This window comes from Stigmatopora nigra, chromosome 7, assembly GCF_051989575.1.
Source record: "Stigmatopora nigra isolate UIUO_SnigA chromosome 7, RoL_Snig_1.1, whole genome shotgun sequence".
In the NCBI taxonomy this organism is placed as follows: Eukaryota; Metazoa; Chordata; class Actinopteri; order Syngnathiformes; family Syngnathidae; genus Stigmatopora; species Stigmatopora nigra.
Genome location: NC_135514.1, coordinates 9,103,827 through 9,125,696, shown reverse-complemented (window position 1 = coordinate 9,125,696; position 21,870 = coordinate 9,103,827). Strand labels below are relative to the sequence as shown.

The following is a 21,870-nucleotide window of genomic DNA, read 5'->3' as shown; positions in this document are numbered from 1 at the left end:
AGAGCTCCGAGTCGGCATCTTTTACCATCCTCAAATTAATACATGTCCTGTCACAAGAGCATAATATCACCATCAGTTATATGAGCTGACCGAGAATGTCCTAGATTTTCTGCTAGGGGACTTGGGGAGGCTTTGGGCTCTGATTACCTACTTTTATGATTACCAACGATAATTGTATTGTATTACTCAGAATGAGTAACTTAAAAAAGTTAAAAAATAGCTGTCAGACCTGTAATAATAGATTTGTGTGTCAAGTTGTCCCCCAGTGCTATGAAATTTTAAAAATATAAGGTTAGGTTATCATGGTTGTCTGTTTGCCTATTCCCTGCGATTGGCTGGCCACCAAGTCAGGGCTCCAGCACCCCCGCGACCCTTTTGAGGATAAGCGATCGAAAAAAATAAAGCTAAATGGAAACAAACTCCCTCCCCCTTGTCATGTTTCTGTGTGTATTCACTGTTTCCCCTTCCTCATTCCTCCCCCGCACCGAAATCCACGGCGAAGACGCGTTCAAAGACCGTGGGACACTACACTACTCATCTGACTGGAGGCAAACGACGCAACTTTTTCAGGCGGAGAAGTGACTCCGAAAAAAACATATACAAAAGACTCCTATTGGACGAAGTGGCATAACAAGTGCGTCACCTAGCGGAGAACAGGAAACTATCTACTGTACGATTATAAAAACACTCCCGCCAAGGTAGTGACGCTCTCTCCATAGGAACTCTTTTTGCTCTAACCTTTTTACTCATCGAATCCACGGTCACGCCACGTCATTCACTCCGACGGGTGGGGGGAGTTGCCACACGAGTGGGCGGAGATGGAGGGACAGCACCGAGAGGGCAGAGGCGGGAAAAGCACCGTACAGCAACACCTTAACCTCCCACGGCTTCCACGCAGTTTGCTCCGGGCTTCGTAAGGTAAGTAGCCTGCGTGGCTTTTCATTCCACATTGTCACGGCTACGCGTCGTGGGGCCTGTTAGCGCCACACAGCATCGCGATCGTGCACTTTGCGCTAATTTTATCCCTTGTTGCCGAGTGTCCTGCGTTTCCCCGCTGTTGTTTCCACTGGAAAGCACGTAAACAAGGTGGCGGATTTCAGCACCCACTTCCGTGTGTGTGTACGTTGACGATCAAACTACACGTGTGTGCTGTGCTAGTGTGCCGATCAGGCTTGTGTTGGGATTTTTGTGCGTGGACGCTCTCTCCCCGGTGACACTGACAGGATCGTGCGGCAACACCCCCGCTGCCCACGGTGGAAGGAGCTCGAGTGGAAATGTCAGCGAGCCTACGCAGCTGCCATCTGGGTACACAGTGTACGACTGACATACCAAGGAACCGCCAATATGTTGTTAGACACAGAAAAGAAGTATTGGAACTTCTACTACTTAAAAAAAAACCCAGTAATAACCTCATGAAATTGCAATATTTTAGTATGTTTAGGATTTTACTCATCAAAAACCAATGTTCTTTCCTTAAGAAGATTTTAACTACTGTCAATACAGATTATCTATGCGTTGTGAGGTAAAATATGGAAATCACTGGTGAGAGAGCTGAGTTCCGAAGGCACTAATAGGAGCGTCACTGTGCTGTTAACAGTACCCCTATCTCCACTTTAATCACAAAAGAGACTTTTTGTACTTTAAAAGTGGTGCAATGACAATAAATTAATCACACTTTTATATATATCTTTATTTTTTAATTCTGAGAATGGATCAAGAAATAACATTAGAAAATGAATTGTTTATGGCTCTGTCTGTCAGAAAAGTTCCCCACCCCTGCTTTACATCATCAGGCGGCCAAATTGTTGTTTTGGGAATTTCCATTCACTGCAATCGTAAAATCTTATTCTGAAACTTGAGTTTTGGAGTTTTGGTACAAAATGAGTGGGGAACCAGGGTTCAAATCCAGGTCGGTCCACTTGTGTGGAGTTTGGATGTTCTCTCCGGGCATGTGTGGGTTTTCTCTGGGTACTCCAGTTTCCTCCCAAATTCCAAAGACATGGATGGTAGCCTGATTGGACACTCTAAATTGCCCCTAGGTATAAGTGTGGGTATGAATGGTTGTTTGTCTCCTTGTGCCCTGCGATTGGCTGGCCACTAGTTCGGGGTGTCCCCCACTTCTGGCGCTAAGTCAGCTGGGTTAGGCTCCAGCATGACCCTAGTGAGGATAAAGTGTTTCAGAAAATGAGATGAGAGCTCATGTTTTTTTCCTATTCAATTTACCACAACAGTGCAATTTGCTAAAAAATCTAAAATCTAATTACTGTCCATTCACTGGAAATCCTGCTGTAGTTACATACGGGTCAGTAAGAACACTATGCTATAGCTGTTACATTAATGTAGATTTATAGTAGCATTGACCTTCTGGTTATGGGAAAAGTGCATTTGAGACCAATAATTAACCACCAGAGGTACATTAACATAGCTAATGTAGCTTGCCACTGGGTTGGCCCATTAAAGATTCTGCTTTTTGTACACTTGACTTTTACAACTATGGGAAAATACCGGCCTCATTTGGACTCTGGAGAAAGCGCAGATTGTTACCTACCAAAGCACAGTGTGTTTTGTTTTGGTTTTATAATGACATACATTATATCACAGTCAAGCCCAAATTTATATTCAATTTCAAACCTCCAGCCCTTTTTTTTGAAAAATAACAAGGAAAGCACTGGCTTGTGTGGCATGCTTAAAATATTGCATACAAATTGTGTTTTTGCTGTTCCGGACAACACCTGTTAAAATTATACAAAAGCACACAATTATGTTACCGAGATACCACAAAGACATTAATTGCAGTGACAAGAGCAATAATTTTCACTCCAAATGACACCACTTCCACTTTTAACTTGTGCCTGTACAAAAGAAACACATTGAATAGGTATGTAACACAAATGTGATACTTGGGACTATAGCAAAGTATGCTGGGAAACACATCCTCTTCAGATTCCTTCTTGCTCCGACGACACACAAACAACAAATCCCATAATGCACTGCAACAGCCGCCTGACCAAACAATCAGCTACCTGAGATCACCTATTGCCTTTTCTATAGTATTGTGCTCAAAAATGTGTAATTTGGGTTAGAAAAAGTTGCACAACTATAATAAATATAAGATATACTATACATTTTAATATAATGTCACATAATTCCATCTTGAGAATCGGTAAACTACTCATAGTATACATTATATTAAAACGTATAGTATATATTATATGTATTATAGTAGTGCAACTTTCCTGAACATTAGTTTCTCCATTATCAAAAAAATGTTTTTTTTGTTTAAATATTTAGATGTTTACAGCGACTATCTTTCACTTGACGGTAACTATTCCAACGGTATTTATGCCTGTTTTTAGCATGTTCATATTTTTAATATTTCAGTTTTAAAAAGTTTTTTTCAGTGAACATAACACAAAATTAAAAAGGTTACAACATCAAGGCAAAACAAAACAAGCTAAGCTTCATTATATTATATTTTATTACAAAATAAAAAGATATTTGAATTACTAAAATGAATATTTAGTCATTGCCCTGAGCTCTAAATGCTGCACGTATACAGGAATGTCTGGAATATGTGTGACAAAACTTGTATGTCACACACACCCAGTGTTTAATTAGCCTGGAGTCTAAATAGGGAAAAGTAGTCTTAATTGGTTGATTAGGTTTGTTTTATTTGGTTACATCGTCATATATACAGTTGGCACATTTACTAATTAGACCTAAAATTAGCCACATGTGGTATGGAAAAGCGCTTGTCAACCAACGTTTTCAGTTTTTCATGCGAATGTGTTGGTGATGTGCCTGAAGCTTTTCAACACAGCATCTTGAAATCCAGCTGAGCATTCACACCACTGCTGTTGTCAGGCAGATGCTCACCGTTATTGATGATTATAACGCCGCCGCTATAGGGTGCCGGAAAAAAAGCGTTGGGGGCCATTATCATGATTTAATCGTCGCCTCGGCACTGCCGAGGAGCCCGAGCTCACTCTGTGTGTCAGGGCCACCCATCAAACTGTCACGGGAAATAGCTGCCGTTCTAATGTTGATACAATTTAAAATTATATTTGGCCGCAATTGTCTGGAGTGCGTCAAATAATATTATGCAAAATGGATTCCACTTCTATTGTAGTACTTGATGTATAGGTGAGTGAAAAGTACGGTATCTTTGGCCTGTTATTTATGAATTGATAATTGATCCTTGGTGAACCACCAGTGATTGACCCTTTTCACACTTTCAGAGCGTTTTAACTGATTAACACATTTTAAATGCATTTTGTACATTAAAAATACATTTTTTATTTTTTATTTTAGATTGTTTAGCAGGGGTTGTATACTAAGTAAAAGTTGTGGCAACTTAATCACATTCACAATGTTTTGCTCATAATACCAAATAACCAAAGTCTCATTAACTGCTTGACAATTTCTAGAGTCTGAAATTAATAGATAGACTATATATAAAATTAGACTATTTCCTTTCCATAATAATATCCTAAAATGAGATTAAATGGTACTAAAATGTTTTGTGTTTACTTGGTTTCAACCATAAATACAGTTTAGTATCCATTTTACATAAACATGGCATCTGAGGTAATTTTCTCTGAGCCTTTGGAGTGGATCTCTATTCTCTATGAAAAATCTGAGAAGGTCATTGATGAAGATGTGCAACAGTTTAAAACATTGTTTTAATTTCACAGCAGGGTATGGCAGTGGAAATACTTTCCAATGGTCTTACATAACGTCTCTTACTGGAACTGATGTTGATTTGAGCTCCTCTGTCTGATTTGAGCGAATGGTGTAAAGGGATGTGTGTGTGAGTGGGGGTAAATAAAAAAACATTACCTTGATTCCTCTCAAGACGCTAGATTGGATATCATAAGAGACGCAATAATTCTTTGCCAGGTTTGATTTTTTCTGTCAAATGAATGTCTCGCTTGTTGTCCAGTGAGTAGAAATGAACGATGGTTGAAGGTTTTACCATTTACTAAGTAGGGATCCATATCTAGGCTGAACCAAGAAGACTAAGTTTGTTTTGGTGGGGATAATGTTTTTAGGGTGTGTTACTAGCTGTAATGTCACATTAGACGTCCATTTACAATGGGGTCAATGAAAAGCTCGCTTGACTCAGAGGAAGCATTGGGAGGAGAAAGAATTTGCACTCCTTTCCAAAAATAAGTTTTCCCCCGTTTCCCGACGCGGTGTTACCATGACTGAGGGGGGAAAAGAGGGGGTGAGTTGAGTACTCTGAATGGAGGGATTTAGGTAAAAAAAAAAGGGGGAAAAGAATGAAGTGTAGGCGGGAATGTGGTTGTGATTAACAGGAATATAACATTTGAGTTGACCATTCAGCTGTGTGGTCTACTGAGAGCAACAGAGAGAGAGAGAGTGAGAAGGAAAGAGAGGGACAGAGGGGGAGAGAAAGAGTAAGAGCGTGAGGGGAGGGGGCTAATAGAGAATGCATGCAAAAGCTTACTGCCAAAAATGAGACGGGGAGTTTTTCAGAGAGAAAAGAAAGTACAGCCCATTGCCGGGAAGGGTAGAAGGAGTAGCTGAGAACAGAAGGCACTAAGATGGCGCCGAGAGGGGGTAGTGCACTGTAAATTTGGGATTTGAGTCAACGAGGTGTCTGATATTATTACAGCACACCAACGTGAAAGTTTTCTGGTGCCGTAAGTCGAGCGTTCTTTCATTTTCTTACACTAATGTGACAAAGTCTGGCTTCCAGTCAGTCGAGTGTTGGCATTCTGGGAATCGGCCGTGTTGATTAGCCCCTTGGGGTCTTCTGTGTGATGAGATCATCTCTGTGGACATACACTGTAGCGCCTCTTTGCAGCTGCCCTTTTGGAAGGGGATTTTCCTCCCCGGGTTTTGTGCCGCTGCCGTCGTTGCTGCTGCTGCTCAGCATCTGTGCTCACTGAAGTGACTAATCATTGGATTTTATCTTCCTCTTTCTCTTTCTCAGCAGGCATTCTCTAAAGCCCAAAGGAGAAGATCTCTATTTGCTCAGAGATAACAAGACCAACTAAGTTTATCATTTATTCTTATTATTTTTTGTTTTTTACAAAACATCACCTCCATCTGCAGTAGAGAACTCATTAGAGGTATTGTGGGAACTATCCAGACTTCTTCTCTTTCCCCCTGACTTCTCTGATGGACCAGAGAATGAAGGGGGCCACCCCACGAATGACAGACTCAACTCTAGATTCTTCTCCCCAAACTGAGGACTTTAGTCTGGACCAAGAGAAAAGAACGTGTGTGGATACGGAGGATACAGACGTGGGAAAGAAGGAGGACAAGCGAGTGAAGAAGAGGGAAGGGGACAAGGGGGCGGTGCTGGAGTTGCTCATTGAGGGGCGTTGTGGGGGCTCCGGGCAGCAGCAGCTTCAGATATGTGGCAGAGAGACCAGCTCTCCTGACGGAAACGTGCGTCTCCGCATTGGAGTGCAAGCCAAGCGCACTAAAAAGCCACCCAAGATTCTGGAGAGCTACGTCTGCAAACCCACCATCAGAACTTATCAGAGGCAGCCGGGTCGAGGAGGGGTGGTGCCCACCAGAACTGCCGCCGACCCTGGCGATACAAACAGGGAAAACCGTTTGGGCTCAGATGGCATCCAGACTGCCTTTAAACAAACGGCATCTGCCACTTTGCAGTCATTATCAGCAACATCAGCATCAGCGGCGACGGTGGTGACGACGGCGCAGCCTTTAACACCAGCAAATGCTACACTTTCCACTGTAGCCTCAGTCATATCCAATACAGGGACCAAGTCTGCCAAACAGGTAAGTTGAGATTCTTTCAATGCTTAAACTAAGTGTGAGCAAAATCGTTCCTGTTGAAGAAATGCTGAACTGCGCTGCAAACTGTTGCTTACTAAGATGCTCAACTTCATGGGACACATTCATTCATGTCTCCACTCAGGGCTGAGAAATGGCTTTTATAACTGCTCCATAAGAGGCAGGACAATTAACTGTTGTTGCAAGCGAAAAGCAATGAGGACTAACTCAGTAGTAAATCTCAGGAAAGCTAATGGGAGGCACAGAAACAGGTGATAATTCACTTTAAATTCTTCTCTATGAGTGACACCTACTTGTGCTCAAGAGCACATGTGACTTGCCTGTCAGCTGGTGGTATTAAAACTATTATTGTGTCTGAATGCTGAGAAATAAGCATTAAAACAGCTGCCGCCTATTTTAAAGGAAAGTGAAATTCTTGCATCACTTTTCAAAGAGATTAGAGCAAGGAACAAAATGTGCACCTGGTTTTGAAGAGTTATATAATTAATTTTAGTCTCGGATTAAGGACAAATTCTATGCATAGATGCAGTACATTTCTTTTTCAATTATTTGAATTTCTTGTGGATTTGTATCCAAATGGAGTACACTACTGATGTACTTGGGCTCAATTTGTGTCGTCTAAAGAAGAACATGGTGTCATAAAAGACCTACATTCACGCTAATGATAGACCTTCCCATGTTCCGCTTTGTGCACAAATTCACGTTACATCACTGACATAAGAACAGAACTCTGCTCGGCGTGAAGTAAAGCCGCTGTGTAATGTGTGACATCTCTGCTTATCTTTTCAGTGTTCAATCTCCATAAATGGATACCTCGATAGTTACCTTAAGCTGGTTTAAAAAGTGTGGTGACCTTTATTTTTGTGACATTATTTTGAATGTGTTTAAGATGGCTTAATGTGTTTTTTCAAGTTTATTTGATTGGTTATATTTGCTTGCCGCACATTCTTGTTAATATGTTTCTGGCTGGATTGAATTTGAATATTTATTTTTAAGAGTTAAAATGTGGATTTTGATTGGACGTTGAATGCGGTGTCAGTGGGCGCTTATATTATGACCTCACGTGGCCCTTGGTGAGTGAGTATTTAGGAAGTATAATGTAGGCGTGTGCTTGGATTATAAACTGTGATGTCCCATTATACCTTAACCAATTGAAAATGTCCTCATTTGGTGAACATATTGAGTTAGAAAAGCAATTGTAATCAACTATTCACACATACACACAAACATACGCATGAAAACAATAAAGAAAAACATTAATTCAATGCGAGGTTTACTTTTAATGACATATATACGGTAGAGTAGCTGTGCATTGTTTTTTGTTGCTGTTGCTAACCACCAGGTCTAATTCACTACACTTAGCTGCATAATAATCATAAGGTCATATGAGCAATTGTCTCAATCCTTATAAGCAAGCAGCACATTTAACTAAACGGGGCCTATAAATAGGACAGTGGCACAGCAACCACTTGGCCATTACAGGCATTGGTCCGGCCGTCCTTCTGACGATGGCCCGAGGGAAAGCTTATTGCTTTAGCTGCACAAACGCCACTCAAGCTGCTGCCTACCAAAATTACAGGACAAGTACAAAATGTCAGGCCTCCTCATCTGTATTAGTGGCAATTTATAGTGACCAATAGGCAGCGCTCTCTTGCTGGCCAACGCTCTATATCAGTCCCTCTCTTCTATTTTTACATCCCTGCGTTTCTCTACCTGCTCTCATTTATCTTTCACTCCCTTTCTGCTCCCACTGTCTCTTCTGTTGTCTTTCCTTTCTGTGTCACCCCCCCCCCCCCCCTCTCTCCATTCCTGTTTCCGTCACCTCCTTCCCTGTGCCCTCCTTTCTCTGCCTGATTGAGTTACTTTGTGTTCAGTCTGGACTTTAATGGGCGGACAAACACAAAAGCATTTCTGATATTGTTTTCCCCACACAACCGATGCGAGTTAGAGTGTTGTCAACGGCAGACATAGTGTATCGCAACAGTCCCCAACCATTTTCTTGTCACGGACTGGTAGTTGGAGACCGCTGGTGTTGATCATTGCACTGTACGTAAAAAAAATGACCTATTTATACTTTTCAGGTTCCCCTCAAACTGGCCGGTAACACAGACGTGACTTCCACCGGTTCTTCGGAGAGAGGGAAGAAAGAGAAGACCTCAGGCATCCTGGAGCAGCCATTCACTGCAGTGCTTAAACCATGCTCGGCCACTGGTCACCAGGAATCTAACCCCTCTAGGACATGCACCGAAAATCTGGCGGAGAAACACAATGGTGTGGTCCAAACCAAAAAAACGAAGAGACTTTCGAATGGAAGATGCTCTGAAGACAAACTTGGAGATAATCCATCAATCAAGACTGCAAAGCACAGCAGCCCTTCATTGTCTGTGGACACCGCAGCTCCAAGTTCTTCAAAAACCGAGTTTTGCTTGGCGCAAAATAGAAACTCCCCTTCAGTTACCACTAAATCAAAACCCTTCCCCATTCTCAATATATCTACTGCTCAGTCACAAGTTCCGGATGCCTCCCTAAAGCACTCAAATGACAAAAAGCGAGATAAAGAACGCAAGGCAAAGAAAGACAAACACAAAGAGAGAAAGGCAAACGCAGATGGACCAGAGTCAAAAAGAGCTAAAAAGGAAGCTTTAAAAAAGAAGAAAAAAGACAAAGTAAAGGATGGCAAATCCCGCGAGGGCAAAGATCATAAATGTAGTGACGTACTGACGACTGGAGAAAAAGCTGAGAAAAACAAGATGAGCTTAGAGAAGTACAGAAAAGAGGACCCAAACTTGGACAATATGGGTAAATTGGATAAATCATATAAAGTAGTTGACAAAGGGTCAAGCATGAGAGATATCAAACAAACTGATTTGCAGGTAACAAATCCTGACAGCACTCGGTCAAAAGACAATGACATTGTCAAACATTCAATAGAGCCGCCCAAGGATTCATCATCATCGTCATCATCTTCTGCCTTAGCCTCTATCTCAGTGTCATCTTCTTGCCAAGACCAAGACAGCAGACCGCTCAAAAAACGAAAAGCTCGAAGGCCTAGTTGGACAAAATTAGTTCACCGTGCTCAGAGGGTGGAAAACCAAGAAGTAGATTCTCAACAGAGTTTCCTTCAGAAGATGTCTACTCACTCCAGTCCACCTTGTTCCCCAAACTCCTCCACAACCAAGCAATTGTCCCCAAGTCACAGTCCCATATCTGATGATAAACCATCTGTATTCAAAAGCTCTCCGATCCCAGCTCGAAGAAGGGGCCGTCCCAAATCCCACCGCATGATCTATAGTGACCCCCCTCTTAGGCTTTCACCTGAGGAAGTTGCATTTCTAGAGTGTGACGGTGTTCTGAATAGCCCAACGTTGGATTTGACTCAGAAGAAGCGCGGCCGGCCTCGCAAACAACCCTCTACCAGCAACCCGTCGCAAACAGGCATCACAGAAATGAATAGAGATCTTCCTCCTTCTCCTGAAAAGGGAAACAGGCAGCTAAAAATGAGGAGGTTGATCAATGAGATGAAGAAAAGGAAGAAGAAAAGACTTAATAAGGTTATGACGCCTGACAATGCGGCAAAGGAGAGCAAAATTGTTAAAGGTATAGAGGATACTCCGAGAACATTCAAGTTGATGGAACCTTCGACAGTGCCAACACTCTCTGACTTGTCCTCGTCCTTTGGAACCAAGCTGGGCCCTCAAATCAATGTTAGCAAGAGAGGAACCATTTACATGGGCAAAAGACGAGGACGTAAGCCAAAATCCCAAACGACTCATTTGAAATCCCACAGTTACAGTCAGCCATCTTTGTTTAGCCAGCCCACTGAAACATCGCTCTTCATGTCCAACCAGCCTCCAGTTGCCCACCCGTTTCCATCGCCATCCCTTACTCACTCCAGCGGGGCCCAGAGCCCTTACAGTGAAGGAAGCGTCACAGAACCAACTTCTACTCTGCGTTTTCCTCCCCCTTTTTCCCTTCCTTCGCCATCGTCTTCCTGCACCTCACCCCGTCCCCCATCCTCCTCCTCCCTATCTCCCTTTGTGAAGAAAAGTTGTCCATGCCAAGGCAGGCACCACTTCCCCTTTCACCAGTCATCATGTAGACTTTCCTCCTCCTACTCCGCACCAGTACACCCCACACCCGGTTCCCCTGGTCCCCTTAAAGATGCCACCCCTTCACCCAGAAGTGAATCACACAGCGAAGAGACGTTACCCAGCGATAGTGGCATCGGAACGGATAACAACAGTGTCTGCGAACGAGCGGAATCAAGGGGGCCTAGAGGCATGCTCGCCCTACGTCAAGGGTCTATGGGTTTTCTAGGGGGTCGGAACCTGTCCTCTCTGGCAGAGCCTCTTATGACTAGACATAAAAATCCAGTTGATAATTCCGTTTCTGCTGAGCGACACCGCCATAGGCACAGAAGGCGGGATTACAACCGCCCCTCTTCATGTGCTTGCCTTTGTCCCTGTCCTGGACATAACAAGTGCACTCATTCAGACTACTTCCCTTGCCTTGGTCACAACATGTTGAAGAGACAGAAAAGCAAACACAAAAAGAAACACCAGCAGCTGCTCATGCAAGATCCAGAGTTTCTGTCTGAACTGGAAGAACTTATCGGACAATTCAGTGAAGTCCATATTGGTCGACGAGGCTGGGCCAGAACAGAGCTAAGCCAGGCTTTTGATGGAGCCAGGCGTCATCACTCCTCACATTCTCACCGTTCCAACATCTTCAGGATCAATCTTAATGGCTTTTATTCACCTCATCCGTCATCTTATGCCGCCAATCCTTCCTTTCCCCCTCAACCTTTCTACACGTGTCAGACATTGCATTGCAACAGAAAACCGGAACGGAGACAGTGTGGCTGCCCATCGAAGTACCAGGAGACCATTGACAACATGGGCTTCTACAGCCCGTACACGCCAGCCACAACACTTTACCACCACCTTCCTGGGTCATACCCACTTCCCTCTGCTCACCAGTATGCCTCTCAACAGCCCCACCATGCCCACATCCTCCTGAACCCAGCCAGGTTTCACAGGCGTAGGAACAGGCTGCTGAGAGAAGGATCTCTTGGAGGGGAGATTGAAGGCAACGGAGGAGGCCCTAATTTAGGTTTGGCATCGAGTCTCCCGTATGATTGTAGTCACAAGCATAAACATAAACAAAGACACTGTGAACGCAACTCAGAAGGCAAGGGGGCATTACAAGAGCATATAGAGAAGGATGATGTAGTGGTGAGAGAGACTTTCCCCCCTTCAAAGTCAAGGTATATATTGGGGCAAGGAGGGCGAAAAAGCACAAGAGGAATTGAGGGGATGCTTTTCAAAGAATCGCCATGGTTACGTCAGAACGCAAACAATTCCTTTTCTGCCACAACAACATCTTTAGGGGAGAGAGCAAAACATTCATCCTTTTTCTCTGTTGGGTTGGGCTCTTCTCACCTGTCTTCATTTGGAGGTGGGTGGGGTGGCCTGGGACAAAGTTGGACCAAACTTCAAGGTGCGGGTTTGCCAAACAACCGCTGGGGATCTTTCGTTCGAAGGGCTGACCTGCCGATTGCCTCCGACCCAGAGGACGATGCCACAGAAGACTTACAGCACTCCCACCCAAGCGAGACGCCTCCATCCCCAACACACACCAACCTGTTCACGTCAGTTGGCGTGGCAACACCAGGGAGGAGCGGCTTGGCCAGTAGAAATCCAGGAATTGGAGATAGGTTATTGAGGAGAGATGAGCCAGCTTGGTCACAGAGGAGAGAAGCAGGTGAGATGCTTGTAATTTCATTATTCAGCACATTATAGGTTTTTGATCAAACATTTGGAGATTTGTCTCCCAAGTGACTTTATAAACATAGCATGCATTTGTTGTGTTATTTCTATTCTTACATTTTGGAAAAGTATCCATGCATATCCCAAGGCAATCATATGAGTGATAGCGCTTTGAATTAGTGTAATTTTAGTTGCTGTGTGATATAAATATAAAGATTGATATATTCCTGTGTTATGTAACTGTAAAAAAAATGTGACGTTTAATTTTTTTTAAGATCACATAAAAGTCTGGTGCCCGATTGAGACAGGATCAGACTTGTCTTTTTATAGCCTTCTTCTGCGGCTCAGCGGATGTGTTTTACACACACACACACACACACACAACCACTTGGTAACTGCTTTCTGTTGGAATTTCTTATATTTTTTTTTTGCCAAAGTGTTAAGGCTTTAGAGTCTTGATGAAAGCCAGCCAAAAAAATCTTCCTTGGGGCTGTAGCAAACCGCACAACGTTTGAGCCCAAGGCTACCCAGAGAGCACAGTCATTAACTAACCACAAGATTGGCTATTTAAGGACAGGCCGTCAGCCGACAGGACCTATTTGACTTGGACAGATTCAATAAGCAAAAAGTGGCACCATGTCAGAGGTTGTAGGAAAATAGCAAGATAGACGAAAGCTTAACTTTGCAGTGATTGATAAAGAATTAGTGAGCCATTGTGAGGTTCTCAAACAAAGAATGTGAGTGAAACATGTTTAGGAAATCTTATTTGTTATTTTTTTGGTTTTGTGAACTTTGGTTGACTTTGACTGTTGGCAACGTATTGTCTGTGTAACCTCAAAATGGCATTTGGTGACGAGCAAGGCATGTTTTTATTGGTATAACTTTGGTCTGAATGCAGAATATATTTAACCCCATGCGTTTCTCTGTTCTTCTCATGATGATGAGCTGTGTTTCCATGGTGATTGCTGTTCTTTTGGATGAAACCGGAAGACCAGCTGTTTTTCTTTAGGGCCAAAATGTAAAAAAAGGCAAATATGTTTTTTTGCAGAACACAGACAAACACTATGTATAAGCTAATTAAAAACTATGGAGCGGGGCCTCAATGGTGGACGGGCATCGCAAAGTCGAAACATTGTAGGTAAAGGACATCGTAAGTCGAGGACTCTCGTATTAGCTGGCTTGCGAGTGTATAAATCACTTTAGCAGAAGTTAGGTGGGCTGAGAAAATGCTGTGACTCATCTAATCGGTGGTCCATCTGCATGAGTCAGCCTAGAATGGCCTCCCCTCACACCTCTTTCAGGCCTCATCACTGATCCACATCTGTCTCATTTCCTCCCCGCCGCTTATTATACCCCACACCCCTCCCCTTCTTCTTCCTTCTCTATTACACTGACTGCAGCTTTACAAGGTGACCCAAGAAGCCGCGGGCAGCTGAAACCTTTGCCAAAAACACACAGCACCGATGACAAAAACAAAAGAAGACCCGGTCGACCTAGGAAACGCCCTCTGCCCTCAACATTGCCTCCTCCCGTGTCATCAGATGACATCCTGCGAGGATTCGCTCGTAATAACGACGACGCCGGACAGAGGAAAGCGGGCGATGTAGCGGGTGTATGCTCGGTGCAGCAGGTGATGGATTCTGAACCGCAGGCCAAAAAGAAGCGAGGACGGAAAAGAAAATATGACACTTCGCCCTTTCACGAGAGGTAAACACTCCCCAATCCCAAATAATTTTCTCTCACAATTAAAACTCTCATTGCTGTATAAGATACACTCATATTAACCGGCCACATTTCAGCACTGTGTGCTAAACCAGTGCCTCTTCTTTCTCTTTTTTTTCCTCCCTGTCGCTCTATCTCTCGCTTCATGCTTTCCCTTTAGTGTCGCCGAGGTCGAGCCGGAGCGTTGCGACACGGCCGTCGAATGTTTCGGCCCGTTGGCAGCCGAACAGACTCCATCCCAATCGGCAAATGTCCAAAGAGACAAGAGCGAAGATGGTCCTCCTAGAAAGACCTATATGAGCGCAGGTCTTTACTCTGATGATTACAAAATGACAGAGTAAGTCTGTAGTGGTTCTTTTTCTTGAAAAACGACATCTTTGAGATTTAGGGTTTAATTGGTAACAAATCATTTGAAGTTATTTTGGTTTCGAGTAGGTAAAGTAAAAGTAATACTCAGCCTGACGCCCTTATTGTAAGAAAGAGAAATGACAACAGTTTGGAAGTAAGGGCTTTTTATATCCGAACAAAGTATGTCACGGTATGTGATACAAACTGTTCATGAGGAAAGGTATGCCGCCACTCACAGAGTACATGGCAACCATCATTTTAAATATACTTGGCTATATATTTATAAATAAATAATTTGCAGTTTTTCCAGTCTTGTTTTCCCCAAAACTACTATAACCGATTAATTATTCATTTAAACAAATTGTTATTTGTAGCTGTGCAATACAATTTTACATTTAATACCACAATAAGCCAATGAAAGATGGCATTTTTCACTTTGCAATGGAGATTTATTTCATTATTTAGATTTTGTTAAATTCAAAATTATACAAGCCCGTTTGAAATTCAGCATTGCTTACATTTTATTCTTTTTTTTTTTTTCAACCTCTATTTTCAGTGCCCCATACCAATCGCAAGCCTTGTCTCGAGGGAGCACAGAGGACAAACCAAGCGAGCGGGAATACAACCTTTTACCAGCACCCATCCACGTTGGTGAGTATGGAATATAAATGGACAAGAAAAAGCAGGGTTCAAAGTCAGCGTGACCATTCATCCAATCCCGTGATTGTACCTTACAGGAAAGTACTTGAGAATGAAGAGGATTCATTTCCAGTTACCCTATGATGTCATGTGGCTTTGGCAGCACAATCAGGTAAAACAAAGCTGGGCGCAAACAAGAACATTTACTTTTATGATAGTATCTGGAGGACATTCTATATAAGTAACCTCATTTTGTATTAAGAGCTCATTTAATTTCACTCTATTAAAGGGCACTACTGGAAATAAGCATTCACAGTCAGTCCTCCCAGTCTAAATGAACTGGACATTGATTATTATCAGCACGTCAAACGTTAACCTAAAAAAAGCTCAGTATACCCCTTTGTAGTTTTTAATGTTGCAATTATCTCAGTTTGGATGCACCTTTTAATTAAAAAAAAATCACCTACCTGTGTAGTTTTAAAAGGATTATTCAAATGTTTTCTCCACTAATATTTAACCTATAATAACGGTATGTTCCGGCTATTTTATGTCTAAAAAATATGCAAATTTGTCATTAATTTTTCAGTGAAATTTCCCAGACCGCTTAAATTTGTACCTGTTATTTCCCAATAGCTTGAGAAGCAACCTGCCTTCCCTTTGAAGAGAAAGCGACACTACTGTGAGTTTTGTCTATGCAATGTATGTTTTCCAATCAATGTACTCCAATAGGTTTTCACTGTGAACTTTTCACACACAGGTCGACTGAAGGAGAGGACTTTCCCCTCTGAGCACACAGCGGTAGGAGACAATGACAATTTGTTTTATTGGTGCAGAACCTGCAAGCTTAACAATTTGTTACTTTTCCACACTCAGGAGGACAGCCCACCTGACCTGGCCACCCTATTTCCTCACCTCAACATGGAGCCTTTGAGCAGAGATGAGCGGTACGCCAAAAAAACTGCGATTCCTTTTCCTCAGCCCTCTGAGGCCATGTTACTTAACCGAGGCTGATATGTTTCAATTTGGGTCAGGAACTTTGTGGTGACACATCGTGTGTTCTTGGTGAGGAACTGGGACTTGGTGAGGGAGCGACAAATCCGACTGAGGATGGAGGGAAGGCGAGAGGGGGACAGCGAGGCCGAAGACAGGGACTGGCGTGTCGTGTGTGGGGACGGAGCCAGCGTGGATGATAGCCACTTCAAGTCAGGTCCATGAAGCAAATGTGTGTGTTAGTTTTTGTTTCTGTAGGTGTCCCACGTGCAATACACCATTCTTTAATACATATAGATATAAGTTAGCATGAGCATATATATGCACAGTATTTTTACTCTTTTAGGGCTATAATAATGTTCAAAATTTTAATGTCTGCCACACTGTCTAACATAGACATGGGCAAACTGTGCCAGTGACAGTAGCTCTGTCCACTCTTTGTTTTTCGTGTTTTACAGCCTCTCTATCTTTTTTTAAATTAAATTTGAATACTTCTTAATACATTCCTTTTTACTTTACTTTGTACTTTATACTTTTTACTTTAATGATGAGTGATGCGTATATTAATACTTTAGTCCTTTTTTTTCTGTTTCATATGTACTGTTAACGGATGCACTTTTTTATATGTATCGTATCTTGTGCTGACTCGGCCCATCTGTCAAATTTTTACAGTCAATGTGGCCCCGGGCCCAAAAATTTGCCCACCCTTGGTCTAATGTCAATATAGGAAGGAAAGTAATTTCTATTGGCATTCATTATAATTATTATTATAATTTAATTGTTTTGCTGCCGTTCACTACTCTGTCTTTACTTTGCAAGTAAATTCAGTCAGATAATATGTTAGAGTATTCTCACATTTGGCTCACACTCACACTGTTCCCCACATTATTAATTTTCAAGACGTGAAAAAGACTTAGAGACATGATGTAATTTAAGTAATGCTCCTCTAATGAAAATTAATGTAGCAATTTCTCTAAGCCATGTGATTCTAATTTTGTTAAGGAAAGCATATGCTGCATCTTATTTTTGGGTAAAGGAAGATAGATTTTTCCCTCTGTCATTACAAGTACTATTCTGTCTTGTTGCTCACAAAAAAAAAAAAAAGGTTTTAGAAAAAGCGGTCAATGGCAGCCAAGGAGTTAACGGGCAAGAACGTCCAAAGTTTTTACTGGCACTGTGCTTTAGGTATACAATAGGGTTTTAGTGTTGATCTGAATAGATGTGGCTGACTTTTTTTGCTTTAAAAGCATGCTTGTGTGCTGCTCTCACAGCCCACCATGCTTGTTGTTGGCTCTGTGCATCACGGGCTGCAGCAAACACTTAAGTGCTTTTCCAACCACAAAATGCTTATGCACACAAAAAACTCTTCCCATCTCTGTCATCCGCTGATTGTTGTCCAAGACTGCAATCATGGTCAAATACGGACCACAACTTTAGGTAGATGACTATGGTAGGCTAAAGCAAATAGAGGGATGGAGCTTCTATGAATTAGGAATTAGGTTTGGACATTTTCTTTAGTGGGCTTTCCATCACAATTCTGTTCTTATTAGATCACCTTTAGTCAAATAGCGCCCAACTTGTCTTCATTCCATTTCCAGATATACCAGTGGGGGTGGTGGAGGTGACGATTTCCAGCAGTGAACCCCACCCGGGAAGTCACGACACCCCCAGCTCGCTCAATGCCAGCCCTGGCGTAAGTGCACGGACGACAGAAAAGTCAATGATGAATCCAATCTTTCAATTTGCATCCTTTAGTAGTCGTAGTTTATCTGAATGATGTTCATTGCAGCCCACAGAGAGCCAGAACAGAGAAAATCTAGACGAGGAGGAGGAAGAGGAGGTGGAGGCGGAGGAAGCTGGCGAGCAAGACAAAGTGGGAGAAAGCAGCAGAGAACAGAGGAGAAAGCGGCTGAATGATTTACTTTTGACCCTACAGCATTCATAAGCTAACCCGCATAGAGGCAAGTGGATTGTGGGATACAATGGGACTTTTTCTAGTGTTTGTACAAAAGCCACAAGGCTTTCTTAAAGTTGCAGGCACCGAAATAATCTATTACAAAAGTTTTATAAGAAATATTACCATGAAATAAACATTCAATTCGGCTGTAGTGAGGGTATTGGCAAAACAACTATATATTTTCAAGCACATTAATCAATAAACCATTTAAGACAGCGGTGTCAAACTAACAATATTATGTGGCGGGCTAAATCTGGTCCCTTTGCTGCTAGTTTGACATCTATCATTTAAAACTAGCAGCAAATGGAATAACCAAGGAGTAAAAAGTCATAGCTATTTTATTGCTCAAGCATCTAATTTTCATACTGTCGGTTCTGCAAAGGGTTTTAGGAATAATGTTGGAAGATGTTTAAGATTGAAAAGTATTTTAACTAAATCTCGGTCATTATGTGTTTTATTTAATCCACCTAATGCATATTGATGGATCCTGGATTCAAGTCCATGTTGATCCACCTGTGTGAAGTTTCCATGTTCTCCCCGGGTCTGTGTGGGTTTCTTCCGGGTACTCCGGTTACCTCCCACATTCCCAAAAACATGCATGGTAGCTGATTGGATAATATATTGCCCCTAGATATGGGTGTCAATGTGCCTGGTTGTCCTTCTCCTTTTGCCCTCCGAGTGGCTGGCAACCAATTTAGGTTGGGATTGGCTCCAGCACCCCCCGTGACCCTAATGAGGATAAAGCAGAAAAATAAGATGAGGGAGATAATGCAACAATCATTCCAAATGGATTAACTGCCTAGCGTCGTCAATGACAGCCAATGATTTGATGCGAAGGCTTGAAACATTGATTGAGTGACAGCCCCTCTTCTTCTACCCAGGCGGGAGTACTCAAGAGTAAAAAGGAGCAGGCGTGCCGCAGGACCCGCAGGCAGGTGCTGCTTTTCAATGGCAAAACAAACAACAACCACGCCAGGAGAATTTCAAACCGTGAGCAAGACATCACAGCGCGTGTGCTGACAAACGCCGAACCAAGCGCTCTGAAGGGCATCACACCAAGGATGAAACCATGGCAACACATCTTTTGTCCAGGATGAAAGAGGGAGAGGGAAAAAAGAAAAAAAAGCGCCAGAACGCAAGCGAGGGGAGGATCGACAGAAACAGACCAGCTGAAATTAATTTGCACTAGTGCCCTAGCACGCTAAAGACACTAAAGAAGTATGTGTACGCCCCAGGAGAAAAAAACAAGACTTTATTTGCTCCTTTTTGGGCAACTTTACGCAAATGGGGGAAGAGAACATACGTGCACGCCGTTGGTGGTCGTCAGACTACGGATTGGGGGCGCTAAATAGGTCTCAAATGAAGCTTCCAAAGTCACGTTGCACCTTTAGGGAAAAAAAAGAGGAAGCGTGCGAGCTTAAAAGCACTTGTTTGGCTTTTCTTCACTTTACAAACCAGTGAATACAAAGACAAGGGGGGAGGGTTGTTAAGTGGATTCCTTTTTTTTAATGATTAGAGGAATTTTGGCATCCATGCAAAAAAACTTCTGATAAGAAAAATGTTATTTTTTTGTGTGCAAAAGAAACCAGTGAACACTAAGGAATGTTCATTGTGAACTATTTTATTCAAGTATTTTGCTTCCTGGGAAGAAGGGAAGCTCAATTGTCTCTTTATATATTTTAGATTGCCTTTGAGAATGTTTTCTTGACAATCAGAATGTCCCAGGGTGTTTAAAAAAAGAGAGAGAAATAGAAAAAAAGATGGCAAACATGGAATGATAAGTGGAAGTGCCATGCTGTATTGTGTCCAAGCAATATCTCTTATAATTAGGACTATTTAATACATTTGTCATGTCTTATTTTTGTGTACAAGTTATTCATTGATTGTTCTCATTTTAAGGGCATTTGTGCCATTTGGACAATAACTAGCATTTCATTTCAAGTACATAACAAAACTATTAAGACTTTTATATAGCTGACCAATACATTAGACAGTTCTCTTTAGACTATGATTGTATTCCTCTTTTTTTTTTATTTGTATTTTTTTAGACATGCATGTTTGTACTGATAAGTGAATTTTGATTTCTTGTGGCTTTTTTTAAGTAACCATAAGCCAAGAAAGTGCAATTTTTTTGACTGTTTACATATCCTGCATATATATGTATACCCCCTTACCTTTTTTAAACAGTGCATTGCTGCAAGTGGATTATTATAAACTTTATAGCAAAGGTACACCTAAAAAGAGTTATCTAGTTTGCATGACTTGTAACCTTTGCCTGCTGCCTCTAACGACGTGTAACTTTAAGAAATGTAGAAAGATAAGATTATTTTTGTTTTTGCTTATATCCAATAGTATAATTAAAAAAAAAACTTTTATGTCCACCAGCTACAAACGTCTAGTGTTGGTTCATCTGAAACTGCGGAACAGTGACATCTAGTGGCGTGTAACGACTGTTGCTTAGGAAGTGTTTGTCCTCCATAATGACCCATAATGGAGAACGTGAGCGTGATTCCAAGGTGTGGGGGAGGGCCGCTGATCACTCCGGGGAATTATTCTCCTCTTTCGCCCTTCAAAAACAAGCATGGCCGCTATTTATAGCAGCGTTCCAAGGACATTTCAAAGGGTGTTGATGTGTTTTACAAGCGTCCTCTCTCTCGGTTAAAGGACTGCTTTAATGGAGGGTACAAGATACAATATCGACTTTTTATAGAGTGGAGGCAGGTCAATTTAGAAAGATGAGTAAAAAATGATCGACGGTAACGCTATATTGTCGTGGAAGGAGATCTGCGCATGCGTACGAAATGACGGTCAACCCACTAGTGGCTGCAAACAATCAGCAGTGCACTAATTAGATACGTATCGGATACGTATACTGATTTTAGCAGGTAAAGTCGCTTAAATTGTCTATTTTCTTTGTTCACATGATATTTTTACGTTGCTATTGATATTAAAAGACGATGTTGTGGATGGGCATTCGCATTGTAGTTTTTTTAGTTGTCCTTGCCTGTTGAATTAACAAATAATTAGGACAAGTAACTATTTTTAAGTATTTATTTTAAAGGGAAAAAGACCCAGGGACAGATTATCAGGTAAATGAGCCTACAGTTTGTTCATCATTTGAGTAAAAAAATGAAAATATAACAGAATAAATCATATAATAGAAAAATGTTATCTTATAATTGAAGTGCAAACGTCACTCCTTTTGAATAAACGTATCGATAACTTGCTCGTTTTTATCTTCAATTTTAAAAGATTGATACAGAGGCCGTTTCATGCACAAGAATACATTAAACACAATTTGCATTATTAAAACTCATTGTATGCTGTGTTGGCACGCTATGCAGTGAGATCATGTTGCTGTTAGTATTAAAATGTTTCAACACTTACTATATGAATGAAATGTGATTAGTTTAGCTGGTGTGTATAATGCAGTGTTTTTAATTATTGTCAACGGTGTGTCTGAAACATTCTGGTTCTGAGCGTCTAAACTGCTGTCCACAGCTGCAGAGGCACACAGTTCTCCTGCCTCATCTCAAGATGGCGATAGTGAGACCTGGCAAAGTGATGTGAATCCACAGCATTTGAAAGGTAAATGTAAAAAATCAGTTATTTTGAAAGACAAAATTTGTGAATTTAAATGAAAAAACCTGCACT

General features: G+C 41.9%; 1 protein-coding gene across 5 annotated transcripts; it reads left to right on the top strand.

The window, feature by feature from the left end:
* Positions 1–667: 667 nt before the first annotated feature.
* On the top strand, positions 668–21,189 carry LOC144199891 (uncharacterized). Of its 5 annotated transcripts, none has more exons than XM_077721777.1 (14): positions 678–918; positions 5,960–6,777; positions 8,874–12,555; positions 13,961–14,267; positions 14,443–14,619; positions 15,187–15,281; positions 15,368–15,441; positions 15,903–15,948; positions 16,027–16,067; positions 16,143–16,213; positions 16,301–16,476; positions 17,858–17,952; positions 18,049–18,220; positions 19,098–21,189. In XM_077721777.1, exons 2-13 carry the CDS (start codon positions 6,148–6,150, stop codon positions 18,202–18,204), a joined length of 5,550 nt encoding a protein of 1,849 aa, XP_077577903.1. In that variant the 5' UTR covers positions 678–918; positions 5,960–6,147; the 3' UTR covers positions 18,205–18,220; positions 19,098–21,189. The 5 variants fall into 5 exon arrangements, 4 of the variants coding, with proteins under 4 accessions (XP_077577906.1, XP_077577903.1, XP_077577904.1 ...); XM_077721778.1 differs by having other exon boundaries at positions 5,963–6,777; positions 19,098–20,608; XM_077721779.1 differs by lacking the exon at positions 678–918 and adding an exon at positions 5,528–5,666 and having other exon boundaries at positions 5,963–6,777; positions 19,098–20,608.
* Positions 21,190–21,870: the final 681 nt, after the last annotated feature.